General features: G+C 43.1%; 1 protein-coding gene across 1 annotated transcript in view; it reads left to right on the top strand.

The window, feature by feature from the left end:
- Positions 1-2,820: 2,820 nt before the first annotated feature.
- Positions 2,821-24,604, top strand: part of PTCHD1 (patched domain containing 1) — a 53,412-nt gene continuing 31,628 nt past the window's right edge. The window contains exon 1 of the mRNA XM_004587815.3: positions 2,821-3,688. Within this exon, the coding sequence (XP_004587872.2) occupies positions 3,338-3,688 (351 nt within the window). The 5' untranslated portion in view covers positions 2,821-3,337. The remainder of the gene's footprint in view (positions 3,689-24,604) is intronic.

Below are 24,604 nucleotides of genomic sequence, written 5' to 3'. Positions count from 1 at the left end.
CATTCTTGCTCTAATTTGCTTTAGACAACACCAACTGGATCGTGCACAATAAAAGGTGGCTGAAAATCTACTCTCAGACGGTTCTATTGCTAACACAAGCAAATGCAAGTGCCCCGAAATGCACGTAGGGGCTGTTGGGAATAGAGCAGCGAGAACCAGAAGCAAATGCTTTGGTCTCCTAGGAAAGGCCCTTCAGTGTGATAAGGCAACACTCCCCCCTGAGCTCCCTGAGCCTTGCTGGCTTTCTCCAGTTCTAAGATTCAGCCCAGGCATTGAGAGAGGGCACTCTTGATCTGCAGCCTGCATGAGGGCTCTCATGAAGTGGCTGCAAACTCTGAGAAGAGAAAACCAAGGTTGCAAAGGAACCAGAGCAGGGGCAAAGCTTATAGAATGAAATGAGCTTTACCAAATGCAAAGGTTCCCAAAGACACCTGGGGGCTGGTTTCTCTGCTCTTACTTTTGCCACTGCTCTGGCATCAGGACACAGGACACAACCCTCCCTGATCCTGCTTGCCTGGGACCCAATTTAGGTCTCTTGAGAGAGGTCCACCCACTAGCTGCTGGCTCAGTCACAAGGAGCCGCGCCCCCCCCACTTTCCCCCATTGACACCTCACCCTTTTTGCCCCCACACCCCCCTTCGTCTTTTCATTTGCCTAGTCTAAGAGCCACACAGGGTAAACCACTAGCCATTTAGCACCCCAGCTGTGCAATGATGGGTGTTCCCAAAGCTCATGCCCTAGCAGCCACTGGAGCTCGCTTCACGCTTGCAGGGGCACAAGTCAATGAGGCTTTTCCCTCAGCGATCATGGTGAATCAGCAAAGCACTGCACCACAGCGGTGTCTCCCTGAGCAGAAATTAAGATGCTGGGGGAAGGGCAAAAAGTGCAGGGTGGGGTGGGTTCTAGCCCCTTCCAGTGAATCTCTACTTGTGAATGGAAATGCTGGCAGAATGAGGGGTTGACTGGAAGCTGCTGGGTTTAGGCATCCTGGGGAAACCTTTGGAAACTGAGTTGGGTGAGCAGAGAAAGCAGCAGAGATGGGACCAGGGAGCGAGCGCGCGCCCAGGCAAGTGGTCGGTGGTGCAGCAGTAGCAAGTGTTGCTGAGAGAAATGTAGGGAAGAGCGTCGAATACGAAGGAAGAGGGGAGAGAATCAAAGAAAGTATTCCCCAGCCCGCAACTTCCTGTTTTCAAGGTGTAAGTTCCCAAGTTCAGTTTGAGAAGTGGAGAGCCAATTGCCTTTGGGGAGTCCAGGATGGGCAACGTTAAGGATAATGCTTCCCTGAGTTGCTTTCTCCCATCCATCCCTCTCTCTTTTCCCCTCCCTCCTTCTCTTCCGTTTCCCTTCTCCTCCCTCATTCTCCTCCTTCTTTTCCTCCTCCTCTTGTCCCTATTCCGTCTTCCTTTGGCTTTGATTAATATGCATGTCCATGCTCAGTAGTGCGGGCCACACTCCAGGGACCGCGCCTCCTGCCTCCCGCCGCCGCTGCTTCCGCCTCCCGCTGGACCCTCAGCACTGGGAGACTGGGCTGGAGCGACCAGAGGCTGAGGATGGGGAATCCAAGCACCCGGAGCCTAAGGATTCCCTCACTGCCTGCTGGTGCCCACCCTATCCCCACGCCCTAAGGACCCAGACTGTGAAATCTGGCTGGCTCTGCGACGCAGTGGACTGACCCAGAGACTTAGAGCGCGCAATGAACCGCGCCAAATTGTACCTGTGCGTGGCCGTTCCTGCCGCCGCTGCAGGTCTATCCCGGGCCCGAAGCCGGCGCCCGCCTTCTCGGGGAATTCTCCGGAGGGGGAGTGCGAGGGGAACCGCGGTGGCTGCCAGCTAGCTCACAGCTGGCGCGCACACGCCCAACTTTGCCGGGCGGTCGGCACTCCCCCCACCCCCAGCCCGCGCTCCCGGCTCCCCGCTCCCCCTGAGGCTCGACCCTCTCGGAGACTTGTATCTCTCGGAGTCTGAGATAAGGTTCCCCCCACTTTCACAATCTTGCGGATAGAGGAGGGAGTGGGGTGAAGGAGAGAAGGGGGTTAAGGCTACAGACTCCCTGAACAGCCTTTCTCAAAAATTCTGCGCCCGCAGGGGCGCCCGCGTCAGCCCCGCAGCACCAGGTCCCCCAGACCTGCCAGTGACGACAGAGAGAGAGGAGGAGGAAGAAGAGGAGGTGGAGGAGGAGGACGCTGGGCGGAGAGTCGGGAGCCCAGGAGCCTTGGCTACTGCTGGTTCCACCAAGTGTCCGTCAATTATCAGCACTTTTATTACTGGGGGACTTGTGAGAAGGTTGGGGGACGCGGGGCAAAACTGCCCAGCACTAAGCCACTCGAAGGAGCTCGCATTTGGGCGCGAGAGAACAATTCTCCACCGGCACATTTTGGATGGCAGTGCTCCTGGCGCACCCCCAACCCCGCGGTCCCGCTGAAGCTGCAGTGTTGGGGCTATCTTAAATGGCTCATACTTGAGAGAGGAGGCGTGATTTCCACGTTCGAGCGTCTTTGCTCCCCACCCCCCTCTCGGCAGCAGCCACTGCGCGCCACCACCTGAGCCTGGCGAGCGCCGGGGCGCACGCAGTCTTCAGCGGGCTCCTTTCCGCCTCTGGGGATACTCGGCTCGGAGCACCTCTGCCCAACGCCACACCACCCCGGTCCCTCGCCGCCCGCCCCGCTGGAACTCTTTACTTTTTCTTTGGAAAATCGGGGCGATTTCTTTATTTATCTCTGGGTCTCCCCAAGGAGGGCAGAGGAGAGGAGGGCGAGCGGCGCGGGCCAGGCCGGGGGAGGGGAGCGCGGGGAAGGGGGGGTACTGGGTGTAGCCTGGAATTCTCCGTCCTCGTGTTCCTAGGCTGGCGCGCAGAGTCCCCGGGCGATAGCGCCGCCGCTCCCCGCGCCACCCGGTCGTTGGCCTTGGGGGTCGGGTGAGTGGGGTCATGACGCGCCGTGGGGGCGGCCCGTGGCCCCGCCCGCGCTGAGAAGGGACGCGGCAGCGCCGCGAGAAGACCCCCGGGCCGGGAGGCGGCGGGGAGGGGGAGGGAGGGCGCACGGGCTAGGGCGGGGTAGAGGCGGCGCGGAGGCCGCCAAGCTGGGGGGCTCTCCAGGCGGGCGCGGCTGCGGGCAGGAGGGCGTGTCTCCATCCCGAGGGGACCCTCCCGAAGCGAGGCGCGGGACTCCCCGATGGTGGTGCCCCGGCTTCGGGAGAGCTCAGGGTCTCGCCTTCGCCGCCGCCGCCGCCGTCGCCGCCACCGCGGGCGCCACCACCACCGCCGCCGCCGCCGCCGCCGCCGCCCGAGCCCGCGCCGAGCGTGCGCCTCGCCCTCCTCCCGCGCCCGCTCTGCTCTAGGATGCTGCGGCAGGTTCTGCACAGGGGCTTGAGGACGTGTTTCTCCCGGCTCGGCCACTTCATTGCTAGTCACCCGGTCTTCTTCGCCTCGGCGCCAGTGCTCATCTCCATCCTGCTCGGCGCAAGCTTCAGCCGCTACCAGGTCGAAGAAAGCGTGGAGCACCTGCTGGCGCCCCAGCACAGCCTGGCCAAGATCGAGCGCAACCTCGTCAACAGCCTCTTCCCTGTCAACCGCTCCAAGCACCGACTCTATTCGGACCTGCAGACTCCCGGGCGTTACGGCCGGGTCATCGTCACCTCCTTCCAGAAAGCCAACATGCTGGACCAGCATCACACAGACCTGATCTTAAAGGTGAGAGGGGGGCGGGGGCGGGTAGCTCCACTCGTGCCCCTGCCACAGCCAGGCTGCCTGAGTGCGAGGGTCCCGGCTAAGAGCGCCGCCTGTCCTATCCCAGGCGACTGCCGCAAGGGCTCCCCTGCACTGCGTGCCCCTGGGCGGCCACCACGAGCCTCCCAAGCTCCTGAGCAAGGAGCGTCCGGGTCCCAGCCTGGCACTGCCCGCGCTGCCTCCGCCACCACCCCGCAGCTGCTGCAACAGTTGGGGCGGCGGCGGCCGCGGTGCTGTGGTCAGTGCGCTTGTTTTGGTCGCAGTGGGCTTGGGGGTGGGGCAGCCTTGGGGTAACTGGGCCAAGGAAGGAGCAGAAACAGACAAGACATTTTAGAAAGTCTTGCTACTTGAGAATAAAATACAGTACTTGGGAGACATTCTGAGACACCTCTCCCCGTCCTGTTTTGTTGTTGTTGTTGTTGTTGTTGTTGTTGTTATTTTGTGGGGGTTTTTTGTTCCTTCCTGTGCCCCCTCCCATTTGGAGAACGGTTGTGGGGGCAGAAAAATGGGAGGCGGGATAGCAAGGAAACTGCCTTCCGAGCACTCAGAAATGAGCAGGGTGCCTGGAGAGGTCCCGGCTGTTCTGCTGCGGTCTTCCCCAGAACCAGATAGCCATCTCTACCTTTTAGGGTAGGAAATGATGTTTGAAATTTACAGTTCTTTCCTCCTTCACAGTAGCTCCTCCCTGAGAAATGTAAAAACTTCCTTGGGAAAAGAGGGAAGCAAGCCATCTACTTTGATTTAGGTGCATTGGAGCTTGGGAGTGAGAGGCAGAGCCACAAGAGTGAGAACAGACACCTGGCTCCAGTGACACTCTCAGAAACCGTTTGTGCCATCAGCAGGAGGTGGGAATTTGATAGGAAAAGTGAGGTTAATTGTGATAAGTTTGAGAAGTTCCTAAGAAAAGCAGAGGAGTGAGGACTACAGGGGCAATAGTGGAGACCTCAAGAGGGAAAAGCAAAAACTAGTGAGAATGTTCCATCTGCATCCCCAGTGGGAATGTGGAGCTTGTTTACATGTGGTTCTCCACTGGGGAGGGCCAAGGGGAAGCAGGTCCTGCTGGGATCCAGGTGCACAGAGATAAGGGCTGTTGGTTTTGTGTGGGTCTTTGGTCCAGATGGGGCACTAGACTCCTGTGCGATCTCTAGTTTACCTGTCTTAAGGAGAGTCTGCCAATAAACCTGGATGACTCTTCTCCATGAGTAACAGCTTATCCCTGGAGACAAGCTAATTTCCTTCTATTACACTTGATCTTAGCTAATTTCCCTTCCATTGTTGACACATTATCAACCAGCAACATTAGTAACCAGGGGAATCTGCCTGGAGACTCAGTGGAATTAGGACTTTTCCACACTGACTGGCTTGTGGATACTGTTAATGGCACACAAATGTCACACATATATTCATCCACACATTGCACAACTGTATCCATGCTAACCCTGAAATGTCTTTTTTGTCATGATTGTACTTCCAACGTCAGTATTTTTCTCAATATTCCAATGTACATATTTTGACACACAGCTAATATCGCTTCCAGTGCCTTCCGCAGAAAACATGCATTCATCACAATCTTATGGGAACTATCAGTTAGTTAGAATGGCTGGAAACGCCCTATTTGTGACAGATGATTTACCAAGAGAGGTTGCTCTTTTTATTTATTTCCAAGGCAATGTTTCCCTCAGCTTTTTCTCCCCTACCAAGCCATCACTTGATGGGCAGTCAACAGTCACACTCAGTCTCAAGGTTAATGAAACATCAACAGGCACATTGGATCTCTTTTCAACTGGATTCTTTCTCCCTGATTTGATTCTGATCAGTTTAGCACAGAAACTGATTATTATAAGAGAAGGCTAGAACTGGTAAGAAAAAAGCTCCACATCTAAAGGTTGACTTTAAAGGACAATGGTTGAGTCAAGTGGATTGTTTTAAAAAATGGGATAGTTCTCATGTTGGAGGTGTGGGTAAAATCAAAACCAAGCTGACTAGTGATCAGAACTCATTTCTAGCTGACAGCTCTCTGGTCGCATGACTTCATACAGCTTATAAAAGCCCTGATTTTTGAAACCCAGGGAATGGCCTCAGATTTAAAATCACATATTCCCTGTTTCTTTCTTCATCCAACCCTTATTTTTGGTAGGTATGGAGCCGGGAGACAGGGAAATGGCCCTTCAGTAGTCATGGTAATGTTAAGTGTGGGAGTGAGTGCTTATTTCTTTTTCTCCATTTAGAGACATGATGACTTATCCCTTACAAAAGGTATTAAGAGTGCACCAGTCACTGTTACTGCCATTACTAATGTTATTCTGCTACTCTGTTGCTGAGATCCAGGATAGTGCCACCAATTAAGACGGCACACATCACAGAACAGCCCTCGCCCGTTTGCACGCATCACATTTCAAGTAAAGTGGGCAGAGTAGAAGCAGGGTTGGAGGCTCGTGGAGGGCCTACCACCAAACTGGAGGAAGCAGGTAGCAAGCTTGTGGATGGTGCTGCTTCAATGCATTATGTTTCTCTCCTCATAATGCTTTGGAGTTGTACCTATTCAATCAAGAATATCCTTCTTGGAACACTACCAAAAATAGACTGGAAGGGTGTGATAACAAAAAAAATTGAAAAGCCATGTCACCCTTTTAAAAAATAATGTATTTGAGAGTATCATAGAAAAAGAAATCTACATTTGCAAATCACACTCATTTGGTTGGGAACAGTATTCTAAAATTTGTTTAAATTGCATGACTACCATAATCTAGCATGGCAGCACAGACTCTGATCCCAAACCATGAAGGAGTGAGTGGCCCTAGCAATGAGGGCTACAGGGAAAAGATGTAACTTGGGGTAAAAGGTTCCAGAACCTGATGGTGCTGAGAAGGGCTCGCCCATTGATTTGTGAGCCACTTTACGTACTTATCTTCAAAAGTATTTATTTTACAGAAAATCTGTGATGCTCATTTGATCAAATTTCAAAGTAGTGCATCATAAGATGTATAAATTTTTTTGTTGTCAACTAAATGAAATATCAAAAAGGAAACATAGATAATTGAACCACATTATGACCAATACTTAGTTATTCCAGAATTACACCTAGAGAAGAAATAATTAGTTTAGACCATCCTTGCAGTAATAATGCCACATTTACAGCACTTTATAGGTTATAAACATACAATATGTGTAAATACCATAAATTGGGAAATGGAATGTTGTTATCCCATTTTACATATTTGAAAACTACTCCTTAGACACTAACAGACATGTCCACAGAAGATCAAGATCCAGATTTTGATCACTAAGCCCAGTGCTCTTTTCACTTCAGTGTACTGCCTTCCATATGATAAAATATTTGAAATGTTTTAAAATACACATTTTTGTTACCCAAGTAAACTAAATTTGACTAGGCTCAGCTCAGTGGCTCAGTGGATAAAATCCTCTCCTTGCACACACCAGGATCCCATCTGGATACCAGTTCTAATCCCAGCAGCTCCACTTCCCATCCAACTCCCTGATTGTGGCCTAGGAAAGCAGTAGAGGACGGCCCAAAGCATTGGGACCCTGCACCCGTGTGGGAGACTCGGAAGCAACTTCTGGCTCCTAGCTTCAGATCAGCTCATCTCTGGCCATAGCGGCCACTTGGAGAGTGAACCAGCAGATGGAATATCTTTGTATCTGCATCTCCTTCTCTATGTAGATCTGCTTTTCCAATTAAAAAAAAATGGATTAATCTTTAAGAAAAAAACAAACTCCATCTGACTAATGACTTATATTTCATCTCATACTATCATTCTAACAGTGGTAACTGGATAGTAAGGACTTGTTTTTAACTGATTATGTCTGATATCGATAAAACTCCACTTCCCCCACCACTCAAATAAACCTGAAAATTCCTAAAGATAAACAATTAGCAATATACAAGTATAGAAAGAATATTCCTAGAATAAAAGTCTCAATGATTGAGCAAAACTGTTTCCTGTCTGGGTGCTAGGCATGGTCAGAATCCAGGTGGATTGAGCTCTAAAGCATCAGCTAGTCCCTGGAAGATAATACCCACGCAATAAATAGTTTGAAAATAACATTTTAAAATTTATAGGCAGTTTCTTGGTATCTCTTTTCCCAAGATACCACTTTTCCTCCCTTCCATGTTGCAATTTGGAGGGACATTTCCAATATAACAATGTCCTTTTCTTCAGAGGGATCTCACGGGATATTTTATTTCAAATCTAGGGAAGGACACATCCTCAATAAGCAGACATTCTCCCATGTACTAGGGAATTGCATTTTGTTCAAATATTGGGTTTGTTTTATTAAAACCTTTTATGTTTAAATATATTCAATGCAATTAAGTTAGAAACAAGATTAATAGAATTTAAGTTGGAGTTATTTAATTTAGGTTCTACAAGAAGGATAGCATAACTGCTAGCTCAGGGTCAGGAAGACCAGGTAGCTGGATCAAGATCTCAGTTGCTCCAAATATTGTCTCAATACTTTCAAACCTTTATGGGAGTTGCCATAATTTCTTCTTCTACAATCTAAGGATTGACAAATTCAAGTCTATTTGTTTTTCTTACACCGAGTTTCCACTTTTTAAAAAAGATTGTAAGCAAAACAAGCACAAAGGAGATGGTACAGCAGATGTTTGTGTGGCTCCCAAAGCCTGAAATACATAAAAATAACCCAGGTTGAATTCTAAAATTGTATTACTGGAATAATTTTAGGCAGGAAATAATGTTAAAATCATTTAGAAGGCAGTAGCTCTCAACCTGGAGTGACTCTGTCTCCCCGAGGCCATTCTGCAATGCCTGATTGCAGAGGTGGGGGTTTGCTAGTAGCACCTAATAAATAGAGGCTGAGAATGCTGCTAAATATCCTATAATCCACTGAACAGCCCTCACAACAAAGAATTATCTGGACCCAAATGTCGATAGTGACACCATTTGTATACTGAGTATACTGAGTTTGTATAATGAGAATGGAAAATGGAAAAAAAATGTGTCAAAGAGAAATGCATATCCAAAAATCTTATAGAACTTCAGGAACAAATATGATATCTGAGCTGATGTGCTCTTGGGCAATAGAACAGAGACCAGAGTTTCCAGTGTAATTTTTTTTTCCAACATGCAGTTTCCATGCTGTCTGCCCTAGCTCTGTCCCCTGTAGTCTCAATTCCACCCACTGAAGAGGAACCCAAGAAACTGAACGCAGTCTAACTGCTTGAATGGCAAAACCCTTAAACTGCCATCACCTTTGAGATTTGTTGGTTACTAGGGTGCCCATTAGCAGCATGCCTAAGCCTCAATCTGTAACAGTTGCCTACTTAGGTCAGGCTTCTTCTGACAGTGTTGTAAGACCCCACTGTGAGCAGTGACCCGTTGAAAAGGCAAGAGGCAGCACTTTGTTGTCTATACCATCTTCCCTGTTTTGCTGAACATAAAATGTCAAAAGAAGAACTTGCATCCAAGGAACAAGAAATCCAAGAATCTTGGGTTTGAAAGCCACCTGAAAGCTCATCTCTGCAGAAGCTTATTCTAGAATCTGCTCTTAGCATCTCTGGGGGCTTTGTCTGATGACAGGTGCAATGATGCCTTCAGCAATCCAGTCTCTTTTTTTGAGTTACCCAAGTGGCAAATACTCAGAAAAAATATTGAGTCCTGGCTGGAAAGGGCAACCCTTGTGCACTTACTGGACTAGCCAATTGCCTTTTTAGCCAATTGCCAGACTGATTGCCTTTTAAATTTCATTGCACTAGGAGAAAATTAAGGAGGCTGAGGTAATTTTTCATTCTCCTTTCATTTCATGGGAGGCATACCCAAGCACAACTTCATTCCAGGGTCACTGACCTTTAAAGACATTTCATTTGTGTAACTGGCAGCCCTAATGGCCACCTCACTTGTCTTATTTAGATTTAGGTAGCAGTCTTTTCCTTTTCCCATGCAAGTAAATGTGTGAGACAAACCATGGTAAAACTGCAATCTGAAACTGAAATTTAAATATAAATCCACACTACGAGAGCAAGCACAACTTTTTAATGCCACGTTAGAGTTAGGAAAGGAAATGAACACAAAAGCCAATTCTCTCTAGATTCACTTGGTCCTACACGCCTCACAGAAGAATTAAACATTTCTTAGAATAAGTAAGATAAGGAGAAGTAGGCTAGCAAAGCGAGTAGTTTTGTACAGGAGAGGTTGCAGCCTCCTTTTGCATAGGATTTAGGAAAATGTGAGCTGATCAACTTTGACTCTGTGGGATGTGCCATCTGGTACCTGATTTGGGGGGATCAGTGTGAGCCTCAAATGATCCCTGAGATCGGCATAAAGCAGACCTTTGAAGTCACCTGCTTAGTAGCACATCACAGCAAGCAGGCCTGTCTGCAGTACCGCCTGTGTCTCCGCCACATACCCGGAAGGCCAAAGAACTACCAAGGAATCCTGCCAGACTGATTTAATGACCAGCAGGGGAGGTGAGTAATCTCTAACCTTTAAAAGACAAGGAAAAAAGGAAATCAAAATTAGTTGTTATTTCATATGGGAAGCCCTGAGTAATATGTCATGTTATGTTGCGCCTTCAACTTCAGAATTAGTGTTTTGAACAAAAGGAGGCAATGACGAAATAGAGAAGCCATTTTTATCATCTTGCTGTCTAAGAATTTCTCTTGAGAATATCATTATTGTAATTTTTCAAAGCTCCCGATTGTTAGGTCTTCTACTTTTGGTTTCATGTATGTGTTCCAGTTCAGATGAGGATTTGTTTGAGAGCAAGCAGTTAACAATTGTCTTGGGAAGTGCTACCAGAAAATGTTGATGAGGCAGTGGGGAATGTAAGTAGAGGTAGAAACCAATCAAGATCATCAGATAAGTGTCTGCTGTGGGCAACAAGGACTCAATCTCACTAGGGAGCTCTGGGAGATACTATAAAACAGGTGTCAGAAACCCTAACAGCAATTGAAAAAGCTGGGTATTTCTTCAACAATGGCAACTGGTTGATCAGGCTGCACATGAGGGCATTACATTGGTGGCATGTCCATATGCTGTATTTGTCTACACAGGCGGCCTTTAAAAATATTTTTATTTAAAAGGCAGGTTTTACAGGAGAGAGCATGAGAGACACAGAGAGAGCACTTTCATCTAACGGTACACTCCCCAAATGACTACAATGTCCAGAGCTGAGCTGAACTGAAGCCAGGAGCTTCTTTCTGGATCTCCCAGATGGGTTCAGGGCCCGGGGACCTGAGCCATTCTCTACTACTTTCCCAGGTCATCAGCAAGGAGCTGAATCAGAAGTTCAACGGCCGGGACGCGAACTGGTGTCCATATGCAATGCTGGAGCTGCAGGCAGAGGATGCCACTGCACTGGTCCCTCCTCCCTTTTACTTTAAAAGCTTCACACTGAGCACTATAGGTATTTGCAGTAAGTAATCTTGGCATATAGGGGTGAGTGTGAGCTGAGATGATGTGGGGCCCTGAGAGCATCTTCCTTAAGGGTCTTTCAAGCCACCAGAGTTGTGGGGCCTTGGCTCTTCAAAGATACCCATCCCTTCTACTCCACAAGATGACTGTGACCATTTCTTCAGGAAGCTTAGTCAAGAAAGATCCCAGCATTTAGTTGAGTCTGAATTTAATTAGAATCACAGGAAGCTTGCAAAGATAATTCCAGACACGGTCTAGACATCCACAGGGCATGTGGTTTTAGACACATTTGAGTAGCACACATCTAGCTACTCTTTTATTTATAAAGGCAGAAGTTTGCAGGCTTCCAACTCATAGCCCCTAGGTATGCACACCTGCTTTTGTTGTTATGCTCCCTAGAAATGCCTTTTCTTGTTCCTTCCTTTAAAATCCAACTCCAGCTCCCTACTTTATGAGGCTTTCTCAGATTCATGCTATCTTTCCTCTAAATCTATGTGGCTTTCATTCATGTCCACATTCTTTAATGCTTAGCTGTAGACCATTAAATACTTAGTCTTATTGCCATGTAATAGTTTCTCTTGCACAAGATCTTGGACTCTACAAGGACAGGAACTATGTCTGAAATAAATGCCAGAAGATCTGAGTGAGCCTTCTGTAAGGTATGTCATCATTACCACTATTTGTTTTGAAAATGACTGGAATTTCCCCGCACGTGCCAGCTCTTTCAGAGCCATTATTGCCTGTTGAGTAAATACACATGTAAGCATTTTTTGGACCTTTGATCCAACTGGCAATAATGGGTGCTCAATCTACATTCTCAATACTCAGATTGGCAATTTGCTGGTCTTTAATGAGTCATTACAGATGATTGGATTCATCCTACTGCTGAGCCTGCAGCTCCTCTGCTGCAAAAAGTTCTTAGGCAGCCAGAGCAGCAGATTGGGATGGGCACACTGTGGTCCCGCCCATGAAGGTGGCATCTTAGGCTCAGAGCAGCTTATTCGTGCTTGACCGGGCTGTGCACACAAAGAAAAACTTTCCTTTCTGCCCAAAGGCAGTGCCTTTGGAAGTAAAAGCTCTACGAGGTTGTGGACTCTGGTTTCAAGGTTGCGGTCACTATTAGAGCACCAAGAGAAAAGGAATTCTCCAACAGTTTAGCAAAGAGTTCAGAATTCTCCTCTCCCACTTAATCTATATGAGCACACTGTTTCTTTGGGCAATCTTGCCCACATAAGTAGATCTACAAATACTTCAAAGGGAAAAGTGTTGTTAGAATTGTCAGAGCTCAGGAAAATCAAGCAAACTGACCATTGTAAGTCCAGTGGGAACCACCATGTTGTATCATTTTGCTGACTGGGCATTTTGGTCAATGCACTCCTCCCCCAACCCCTTTTCAAACATTCTTTTTACAGGGATCTAGAATAAATAGATAATTATTTCATATCTAATTCAAAACCACTAAAGATTTCTCAGCCTGCTTTGTGCTCGATGCCTAATCTCTTCCATCTAAGTAGGGGGTGCCAGCATGTCTCAAGCTTTTTTTTAAAATAAACTAACTTTTATTGTTGTTTAATAAAGCTTAATATTTTTTCCAGAAGAGTAAAAATCAGTTTACATGTAGTAAAGTTGTAAGCAATTAGTCATGGATAATACAGCCATTTAGGAGAAAGAGCAGAGCTAAATAATATGAAACCAAAAACAGTGAGCAGCAATAAAATTAATACCTACATAAAACTAGCAATGCAATAAGATAAGCAGGAAGCAGGTTTACAATTTAAAAAGTTATTTAAATACAAAAATAGCACCTTCCAAAAAAGGAATTGAGAAATGTAAATTTGGTAGGTAGATTCAAGTATAAAAGTTGTACCCCCAACTCTTGTACTAGAATGAAAGGATTTTGTCAAGTACCTGATAAAGATTATTCTCATTAATAGTGATGGGTTCCCCCATTGAAACAAGTAAAAATAGTCCTTTTCATGCAGATTACAGAATGTGTCTCAAGTTTTTTTTAACATGCTTCTGAATTTCCTGGGAACTTCTAGGACCATGTAGATTCTGATGTCACAAGTCTGTGGTAACAGGCCAAAGATGGTGCACTTGGAACAAGCTCCCAGGAGTGCTGACACTGCTGCTTGGGCATCATGCTTGCAGGAGGGTAGTGGATTAGTGTTTCTGAGGAATCTTGTGAAACTTTGTATACCCTGACTGAGTGCTACTGAATTGCCTCAAAGGCCAAGTTTGCTTCCTAACTTGAGCAGAAAGCCCCTGGAGGACATGTCTAAACACAGATTGCCCCCCCCAATCCCTGAGGCTTCTGCATCAGCAGGCCTGGGTGGGTGGGGGGAGCCCAGGCACTTTCACTTCCAACAGTTTCCCAAGGTGATGCTGTGCCTCCTGCTCCAGGAAGCACACTTTGAGAATATTGCTGTAAAATCATCCTAGTAACTACCTGCCAGGACTAACTCCAAAAATATAGTTCTTCCCTGCAGAATTTGTCCAATAGATGGAGCAGGGTGCAGAATTTATTTGTTCAGCATTTAACGCTGAATGACTCTGTTAAAGCTGTTGTACAAAGGATAATACATAAATCTGAATGTGTGAAGTTTGCAGTGCCAGGACAGCATATTGAACAAAGGGGCTTGAGTCCAGGTACCAGGTTAGAGAGGCTGAATAGAGGAAAGAACACACTGAAATGGAGGGAGATAAGTGCCATGAGCACACACTTACACACACACACACACTGTGGATGTTGTTGCTACCATCACCACATACTTATTGCCAAGGCTTTACTTTCTACACAAGATCCCTTACAGAGTCATCTGCGCTTTATCTTTCTGCAAAGTTCTTAAGCAAACAAAAAGTACAGCAAGCACAAATAGGAGCTCCATGCTGTTGTTGACACAGGGCCCTAACTCTATGGCCATGTTAAAAAAGAATTATTCATAACACTTATGAAAGAAATCATCAAGTGGACTTTCTCCAAAGGGAACCATTGAAATGGGTATAGGAACTACTGCAGTACAGCATTGTGGTAAGGGAGAGAGATCAGGCTCAACTCTGAATACAAGAAAAAGTGAGAATTTAAACCAAGGGGTAGGGTCAGAGGATGGAAAATTATTAAGCAGAACCATCTGGCTAAACTGACCTTATAGGGGTCTTGCTGAAGGCAAGCCAGAGTGATCATGTATCACCTTGGGGATGTTGGGAGATGAGGGGTTTGATCAAATATCCAAAGTAATCTGATATGAAGGATGGCGCATTCTGGGAAAATGGACTTGCCATACTTCTTGCTAAAATTGAATGATACAAAAATAGACAAGCAAGGCTAAGAGGTGATATCTATCTGGAAAAGGGTTCAAAGGTGATGTGTTCCCAGGGACATCCCTGGAAGCTGATACAGAGTCTCAACTCCTGTTTGCCATTAGTGCCATTAGAGAGGAGTGAAGCAGGGCTGCAACTGAAGTTCAGTTAGTACCAGTTTTGCGTTTGTGGAATGAGCTCTGCTCCAGAACCCAACATTTGAAGCTGTACACTATTAGTATGCACTTGACCAAGTTGTTTAACCATTTTGGGGGACATTCTATTCCTTTACCCATAAAATAGGATCAGTATACTGTCATTGCAAAATTCACCCAGAGTTCCCCATTAGAAAGGCATATTTTCCAGAAGGCTATACTTTCCAGAACACAATTATAAACTGTATCTTAGGTTCCTCCTGATTACAACCTCCATCAGCCTTCCTTCTTTACCTAAATGGGGAAGTCAATAGACCAGGAATTCAAGAAAATAGATTTGGGAAATTTCGCTGAGGAAAGGGAGTAGACAGGATGCATAAACTGTGTCAGTGGAAAAAAAAGGTGTGAAAGTCACAGACCCAAGGCACAAGTTCCCTAAAAGATTCAGACTTCATAGGACGATATATAGCATCACACTTTACTTCCACATCATAAAGCCCCAGTATACTATACGAGACAAAAAAAAATTTAAAAAGGACAACAGAAATGCAAAGTTTCTAGTACCTATAGCTACAACAAATATGAAATACATCCCAACTCCTAGAATAGCATAAATCTTCACTGCAAAGGCCTACTTACCTTAGTTCATGTTAACGGACACAAGTCTATCTTTGTAAATTGCAAAACATGCCAAGAAATCAGTCTGCAGAGACAAAAAAAAAAGCATTGAAACAAGATTCAGATATGTCACAGATGTTAGAATTATCAAATAATCCAAAGTAACAGTAATTAGTACGTTAAGGTCTTTAATGGAATATATAAGCAGAGAGATGGAAACCCTCAGATTGAATGAAAAGGAAACACTAGAGACAAAAACACTGTCACAGAAATGAAGACTGGATTCAATGAACTCATCAGTAGATTTAACACACCAAGGGAACAATCAGTGACACTATATAGGGCAACAGAAACTTGACAAACTGAAACAGTTTAAAAAAAAAAAAAGAGTGAAGAAAAACACTGCCTTACACAGAATACCCAAGAATTGTGGGGCACTTTCAAAAGGTGTAATCTACATATAATTATAATATTAGAAGGAAAAGTGAAAATGAAGTACAAGATGTAACTGAAATGTAAATGGCCAAAAATTTCCCAAAAATTAATGATACAAAACACAAACCCAGGTACCTTAAAAAGCAGACAGAAAGTTAAGTACTCAGAAAATCAACCTTATATATCATATTCAAACTTGAGAAAACCACAATTCAGAAAATCTTGAAAGAAATTAGAGAAAGGAAAATCTTACATGTTCTAACCTTACATGTTAGAAACTCAGATCTACCTAAAGAGTATTAAAGAAAGGCTAAATGAAGGCAAATAAATTTATCTAAAAGATTATTTAAAACAATATTTACAATGGATTGAATTGTAACCTGTAAGTAAATGAAGAGAATATCAGCCATATAACAAAGGATATGAGGAAGAAAATGGGAATATGAGGGTACTTTGAAGAGTTCACAGAAATGGGCAAACATTGTAGTGCAGCTGCTTATGCTACCACTTGGGATGCCCACATTTCATATAGACTGCCTGGGATAAAGCCCTCTGCTGTTGATCTAGCTTCCTGCTAAAGCACACTTTGGAAAGTAACAGACCATGGCTCAAATAGTGCGGTTCCTGCAGCCTGCCATGCTTGCAGCTTCAGTATGACCCAGTTGTGCTTTTGTAGGCATTTGGAGAGTGAACCAGTGAATGGGAAAATCTTTTTTCCTCTCTTTGTCTTTCAAATGTTTTTAAAAATGAAAGATGGAATTAAAAGGTAACATTTATTTTCACATAGAAAATCTGAAATCCATGCAAATTTTTTAATAATATGCACTTCCCCTGGTCTTTCTGAAGACCTCTCATAGGCATGGATTTCATTTTTTTGCAACAAAATAAACTTATCTTTTAATTTTATTTTTCATGAAAATTTTGCAGTACCCTCATGTGTCTTTTAATGTAACTTTACTGCATGTCAAGCAGTATGGTAATATTTGAATGTGAATTTAGATTGGGTATAAATGTGTCTTTTAAGTGCTAGAATAACCACTAATTAAAAAAAACCCCTACAATTGATATACTAAGAGACAACATTAAATTCTCAGTCAAATCCAGAGAAGTCAGAAAAAGGGTAGACGCAATGAACAAATAAAGGAAACATTTACATGCACAGCAGCTATTAACACAGCTATGTGAATAATCAGTGTAAGTGTGAATGGTATAAATACACCAAGTAAAGACATTGATTGTCAAAGCAGATTATGAAAAAAAAAAAAGACCCAACTCTATTGTCTACAAGAAATCCACTTTGAATGTGAAGACCCAAATAGGTAAAAGGTAAAGGGACACAGAAAGACATACCAGGTTAAAACTAATCAAAAGAAAACTGGTAGAGTTATATTAATTTCAGACAAAGTTAACTTCAGAACATGGGACAATTTTCAGGAAGCACATTACGATTATATAATGATAAAGGGATCAATTATCCAAGAAGATATAACAGTCCTAAATATGTATGAATCTAACAATACAGCATCAAAATATAAGCCAAGAACTGAAAGGTAAAATAGGTAAACCCACTGTTAGAGAACGAGACATCCCTCTATAATAACTAATAAATCAGGTAAGGATGTAAATGATTGGATCATAGCAAGGAGCAAGATGAGAGGCACTACTCCGAGAAGGGTTTAGTCCAACTTTTGTAAGAACACTGCTTATAGAAGTAGCGAGGTTAAATTGAAGAAGTAGGCCATTGGAGAACAATTCCTTGCTCTCCCTAAGGAACTGGCATTAAGTTTAAACAAGTAGCTTTAAGTTGCAAATGGAGAATGAAGGAGATAGATTAGGCTGCCATTTTCAAAACTGTGTTTTGGGAAGGTTTCCTTCAGTGATGTAAAAACATCAGACCCTGTGGCTAAGTAACGTTGAAAAAACAGAACATGCAGCATCTTCATATTTTAGACATATTAAAGCCTCTAAAAGAAACTCATTTAACATTGCTCACTTTAGCGGATTTATTTGATATGTTTACTTGTGACCCCTATCAGCATTCCAAGGAACTAACACACTTCAGAACATATACTAAAAATTTTCTAGGCCAAAAACAAGGAGCTGGAATTGAAATGATTGGATTGTGGAGTTTCCCACCTGGGTGAGTAGAAAGGCGATGATGCTGTTAACCACGTAACAGGAAACAGGTGGAAGAACAAATTTGGAGGAAAAGATTCAGCTCTTGGATATATACCAGTTGAAATACTGCCATAGCCTGTATTTGCAAGTCTTCAGGAGGCAGATGGAAATTCAGATCTGGAGTTTCTAAGAGAATTGAGGTACTTATGTAAACTGTTGATTGGTCAGCACAAAGATGACAGGTCAGACCATGGAAATGGAATTCACTGCGCATGAAAAATTCATTCTCATGGGATAAGATCAGAAATGCCAGAATGTCTTGAGTAAACACAAACTTACAAATTGGAGAGGTAAAGGGGTTAGTTAGAGGGATCTTAAGAAAACTAAGTCAAGCTAGAAGAGTTGAGTGATGGAATCCATCATGGGGAGCAGGTGAGTTTTCATTTGCTCAACAGATATTTACTGGGCACATTTACTTGCAGTCACACAGCAGAGGATGCAGCAGTGCAGTAACCATGCCCATACCTCAGCTGAACAGAAAGGATTTCCATGAACATCTCTATATTCTTAATCTTTTATAATTCACTTAACTATGTATATCTGCTGAGAATTTAGGAAGTTAAAGATTGAAAACTAGTCAGTAGACTCATCTTGAAAGTCACTGAATTGTGGTTGTCCCTTGAATAAACTGGTTTGGGAGCGGGGTGAGGTGATAAAGACAGTAAGCACTAATTATCCTTTGAAATGCAGTTGGAGACAACAAACTTACAGGGCTCCTTCAAAGGGGTGAGATATGGGAGAAATTTGATGGGACATTGTGACTAATGGAGTCTTGATTGAAATATGGGAGAGACAGAAGCATATTTTAAAACTCATGGATGGATTAATAGAGTTTTGAGGATATGTGAGAAGAGGGGTTAACTGTACTAGATGTAAGGAAAGAAAGAGCACAATCCAGTTAAAGCAATGGACCTTAGAGAGGGGATTTTAGCCTTGATTTCACAGGAGAGGAAGATGGGAGCAGTTATGAATATGACAAAAACAAGTTGTGGGTAGTTCTCATCTATACTTTGAAATTTTTTCCTGCAATATAGAAAACAAGATAAGCAACCCAAAGTGAGTGTTGCCAATTGCTAAAGAGAACATCCTGGTAACTAGGGTTCAGCCAATCAGCACCTTAATGAAAGGTGTCTAGGTAGTAATGTGCAAGTAATGGGAAATTGAATATAAAACAGTCTGTCTCTCATCTGTTTCAACAGAGGCAAAAATGTAAAGAAAAAGTTGCAGTGGGGCAGATTGAGAAAGTTAACACAAGATATACTTAGAATTCCAAAGAATATGAATTATATAGAAGAATGGACTCCTTCACTCCAAGAATTTTTGGAAATTGGAAAAACTTATTAGTGGAGACTTAAATGGTATAGAATACTTTAAATAGAGATTGGAATGGTGTGTCCTCCCAGGATCATACCGTCATTGAACTCCATCACCTATGTTAATTAATGGTTGCAACTCTGATGACATGTGAGAATCTCCCAAAGAATTCAAATATACAAAGGCTAGGTGTCACACCTATAGCTCTCACTACATTCATTTAAAAGCAGGGTGTCCTACTCTAAATGTGGCTCACAAAAGGAGAGCTTCAACAGCAACATCTTGTTAGAACTGCAGACTCACAGGTTCCAACCAGACCCACTAAGTCAGAATATTTTAATAACATTCTCAATTGATTTGTGTACACTTTAAAATCTGAGAAGTGCTGGACTAAAGCATGGCTTTGAGTAAAGCCCAACTCTGGATACTTTCTTGAAGATCCCATAGGACATTTTAATGTACAGAGTTGAAAATCACTTCCAGACAGAAAAAGAGATCATTTTGAGTGCATTAAGCCCATGTGATAAAATTTCATAGCATTCTACAGAACTACATGCACAAGAGTGCATGTAAAACTAGTGAGATTCCAATAACGCCCACACTTAATAATACTGTACCAAAGTCAGTTTCATGGTTTTGATGCTGTGCTATGTTTGTAGAAGTGGTTGTCATTGAGTGAAGCTGCATAAGGACTACAAACACCATATTTGAAACTTCGTGAGCCTTATATTTTTTAAGAATAACAACTAAAAATAAAGCATTCTAAGGCAAGAGTGAGGCTGACTAGGATAAGGAGCAGCTGTTCTCCACTAGCATCTAAGAAATAGTTTCCATCATTTTTTCGGGGGAGGAGCAATCGGAGAATTTAAAGCAAAGGCAAGATAGCCTTGGGTTTGTATATTAGAAAAAATAAATCTTGCAGCAGCAAAGAAAGTAGACCATAAGCAAAAAAGATGAGTTAAGACACTGTGTTTATCATTCAGATGGATTATAAGGACTATTACCAAATCAGGACCAATGGAAATTTAGTGGGAGAAGATGAGTTTCATAGATTTTGGACCTGAAATCAACAAGAACTGATGAATGATGATGCAAGAGTTCTAAGCCTTGGCTGAGTTTTACAGTCCCCTGAAAGCTTTTAAGAATATGGATGCCCAAGTCCTTGCCAAGAAATTCTGATTTAATGATGTGAAGGTGGACCTATGCATTTAAGTTTGTTAAGTTCCACAGGTAGTTTCAATGGGCATCAGAGAGTTAAGCTGAGAAAGTGAAAAGTGAACAGTCAGTTTCAGGGGTTTTCAATTCCAGTATGCCAGCAGGAGGCATCAGTGTCAGTATCAGAGAGGAAAGGTACACCAGGAAAAATTAGGGAGGCAGCCCTTACTCTTCTACTTATTTTATGTTGAAAAAATGGTAAAACTTTGGATTTGAATTGTGGAAAGCCATAATCCTTCCAAACCTAACCATCTTCCTATAGTCTCACTAGAAAAAAATTTCAGCTCTTCTGTGTCAATTAAACTTTGCTCCAGCTTCCTAAACACATATACACCCTTCACCCTTCTTCATCAACCCCAAATTTTAAAAATATACAAAGAAACCCTCAGGAGACTGGGATCCAGTGGACTGGGGAAACAAGATGAAATTCTTTGTTTTCACTGCTGATAGGCCCTCTACACACTCTGGAGCACCCTCTCAGATACCATTTGGAGTTGGTTTATTTTTATATCAGTGAGACCAGTGAGGCTTTTTTTTGAAGTCCAGCCAAATGTCACAACAGGTACAGTGTGTTCCTCCTCCCTACCCAATAGGCTCCAAGGCAGCAGGCACAGACAGCAAAGGCTCCCCAGCACTCCCCAGCACTGTTAGCACTGCTAACAGATATCCAGATTCCCCAGGTGTTCTAAAAGCTTGGCCCCTGCCCTCAGACTTGCAGGTGGGAAGCAGCCAACAGAAAACGGACTGTCTTTTATAGGTGATCTGCCAAAGCCATTACTCTCTACCTCATAAAAACAATCTGAGGTTTCCCTACCGAGAGTTGCTGGCGAGCTGTCGGGATCTCTCTTTATAAAATTGTGTGCAAAGCACCATGAAAATGCTTCTGCTTCAAAATGATCTGCTTTTTAGCATTCCAGTCTTGCCCTTCAAGAGTATTTTTGCTCCACTTTTAACTTAAAAAGAAAAGGCAGAAAATCCAATACTACCCAATATAACAATGTATAAGCAACTCAACATACAATAAGCACATTACAGATTTTGACAATTATTTTAAGTAATGTAATGTGAGACAAAACATTAAAATGGCAATCAGGTTTGCTACTATGTTATAGCTTCTGCTATTAGATGATATCTCAGCTTCCTGCTACTGTGTTATTTTACAAGATACTAGAGGAAAACCTAAGCTTATTCATTTCTTAAATGAACCCAAACTTAGCTTAGATCTATTTGCTGGTTTATACTGATGTGGATGAACATACTTCAACCTGAAAAAGTAGAGAAAAAAATGATAAGACAGAATTTTAAAGTTCCTTTATTCCTAATCCTCAGGTTCCATTCTTTCCAGAAACACATATAGTAATATCGCCCTGTGTGTTTCCTTGAGAGCTGATCTGGAAACACACTGCTATCCTGTTTTTGTTTGTTTGTTTTAATTGCCACAGTTTCTTTACTTTTACAGACATGAAAGTGCACATAGTCATTTTCACAGTGACTTATTCTTATGTGTTCTGGTTTTTCTTGTTTGTTCGTTGCTATTAGGTTTTGCTTCCCCCCTGAGTCTTTAAGAACCAGTTAATGATTTTGCTTAATTACTTCTTAATATTTAATGGGTTTCAAGACATGCAAGGCAAACTGTTTAACATGTGCTTGTGATACCAAGAAGATTGTAAAAGAAAATGTTGGCTTGTCCATAGCACATCTGTCTTGAGTATGGTATGCCTCCTCTCCATTCACTGTCCTGGAAGTGGGGCTATAGCAAAGAGTAAGACTCAACTCCTCTCAAATTGCTGCAATAAGATGCTGTTATAATATCGCAGATGACAAAACAGATTTTTCTATTCATACCGGACCAGAGAAAACTATGTGCATTTCTGTGGCAGGCTTCCTGGAGGAGGTGATGCCTAAACTGAACCCATTACTCCTCACAAGTTCAGATTTCCAGAACAGGGGTAGGTGGACTGTGACTTAGGGCTTACTATATAACCCTTTGTGGAACAGCCCTAGTTAATTATCAGTTCTGATTCCTCGGCTTCTGCAGCAAAACAGAGGGCAGGGCTCCACAAAGTACCCTGCCTCCCATCAAATCAACCACTATAGTACGGAGTTTAGAAAACTTTGTCATTGTACCTCCCACAGAAAGAAAAGCACTGTCTCCCACAAAGAAGACAACTGTCATATCAAAAGAGAGGTGGTTCCTGTATAATAATAACACGACTAAACAGCCAGGAAGAATGTGGGATTTCTAGGCATTAAATTAAAGTCATCATATGCTTCATGAATAATGATTCCTGAAGAAGGGGCCAGCATATTTTCTGATTGAAATGGGAAGATTTCTTATTACACAAAAGACCACCATGCACAGATGATGGATTTTCTGCCAGGCATCTTGATCAGCCTGGTCTCAGTCAGGAATCAATAGCATTATGAAACAGTAATCCTATTTTGATGACAGGGAAACTGAGGCTCTAGACGGCTGACTTGCTCAAGGTCATCAGCAAACTAGATAAATACAAGTCTATGCAATTCCAGTGTGAGGCCCTCTTTTCTACTCCAGGCTGTCTCTGGAGTTCTTCCTTCTTGTAGTGTTTATAATCACTTACACTGGTTTTTAACAGTCTACAGATCAAGAAGGGAAAATAACCCAAAAACTAAAGGGACAAAATGCTTGAATAAGCACTTAAGAAAGGAAGATAGCCACATGGCTAATTAGCATGTGAAAAGGTGCTTAAGTTTATGAAAATGCAAATCAAAAGTGAAATATCACTAAGCACCCAGCAGAAAGGTAAAAATGTTAAAACCTTATAAGAGCAAGTATTGCTTAGAACATGAGTAATAAGAACCCTCACACATGGCTATTAGGAATGTAAAATTGTACAATCACTTTATGGAACTTTAACCTAGATATATCCCTACTGTAGGATCCTGAAATTGCACCCCTGAATCTGGCATTGGACACATCACTTCCCAACTCACAGTGCCTTGGCAAACTGACACCTGCTCATGGTGAGGATATTAGCAACACCCAGAAACCAGAGTTCTGTTTGTAAACGGATTGATTAACACTTACCAACATACTATGTATATCTAAGAAATCAATATATATGCTGGCCAAAGACTATATACAGGAATGTCCATAGCAGTTTTATTTATGAGAACTCCAAACTGGAAACAGCTCAAAAGTTTCACCAACAGGAGAATGGAAAAACCAAATGTGGTATCTTTACAGAATGGAATGCCATACTGGAAAAAATAAAATTAAAACACCAAATTACTTATAACATAGGTGCATATCACAGGCTATGGGTTGAGTAAAGTGAGACAGGCACAAATCAGTACATACTGTAGAATTCAATTAAAGGGAATTTCAAGAACAAGCAAAATTAATCAATGCTGACAGAAATCAGAATTTCCCTCTGAAGCCATTGATATGGAAAAGCCACGTGGTGACCTTCTAGGTGCTGTACATATTCTATATCTTGACCTGAACAATGTTTATATGGGGTGTGTGCATATACAAGTCATGACATTGGACAGTTAAAATTTGTACACTGTGAATGTTATACTTCCATAGTGAGCAGTGTAGAGATACTTATGGGCATGTGTGCACATGCACATGCATACATATATTCTATTCAATGCTACTGATAGTAGAGCTAATGAGTTAGACCATCATTTCAGCAGCACAGTGCATCCAATAGTGAGTACCAACAAGAAGGAAGACTGTCTGAATTTTGGCAGACAGATCAGCTCAGTTTTCCTGACATCTGATGATACCGTCAAACCCTGTACTAGCAACAGTGCCAGTGTATGGAGAGTTTGTCTCCACCATCACATACTCTCTCTGGGTACATGCTTGCCTGGAAAGGAATCCAGTGAACACATCAACTGTTCTCCCATACACCCACTGCTGTAACAGCAGAAATCCAGAAATGTAAAGACAGAGACTGTCATCCAACTTGAGCAATATTCCAACATTTTCTGTCAACAAGGAACACTGAAGTCTAATATCATACTTGCCGAGATATTCCCCCACAAAATGCCAAGAAGCTTCTAACTGTATTTCTGAACTTTTTGTCAAAAAAGTAAAAGCCAAAGAATTGCCTGTTTCCTTTATCATCAGCAAGAAGAAAAATTAGAAATCATGTCATCTCACAGTTCTCCATTTCTGGAAAGATACAGGCATGAGACATTTTCAAAACCTTTGGGTACATTCTTGTTAGCAATACAACCTGGAATCAACAGAGTGATTGATTTACGCCTTACTGGGAAGA

The sequence above is a fragment of the Ochotona princeps genome, chromosome X (assembly GCF_030435755.1).
Source record: "Ochotona princeps isolate mOchPri1 chromosome X, mOchPri1.hap1, whole genome shotgun sequence".
Classification (NCBI taxonomy): Eukaryota; Metazoa; Chordata; class Mammalia; order Lagomorpha; family Ochotonidae; genus Ochotona; species Ochotona princeps.
The sequence above is the reverse complement of the archived record's forward strand: the minus strand, read 5'-3'. Positions and strand labels throughout refer to the sequence as shown.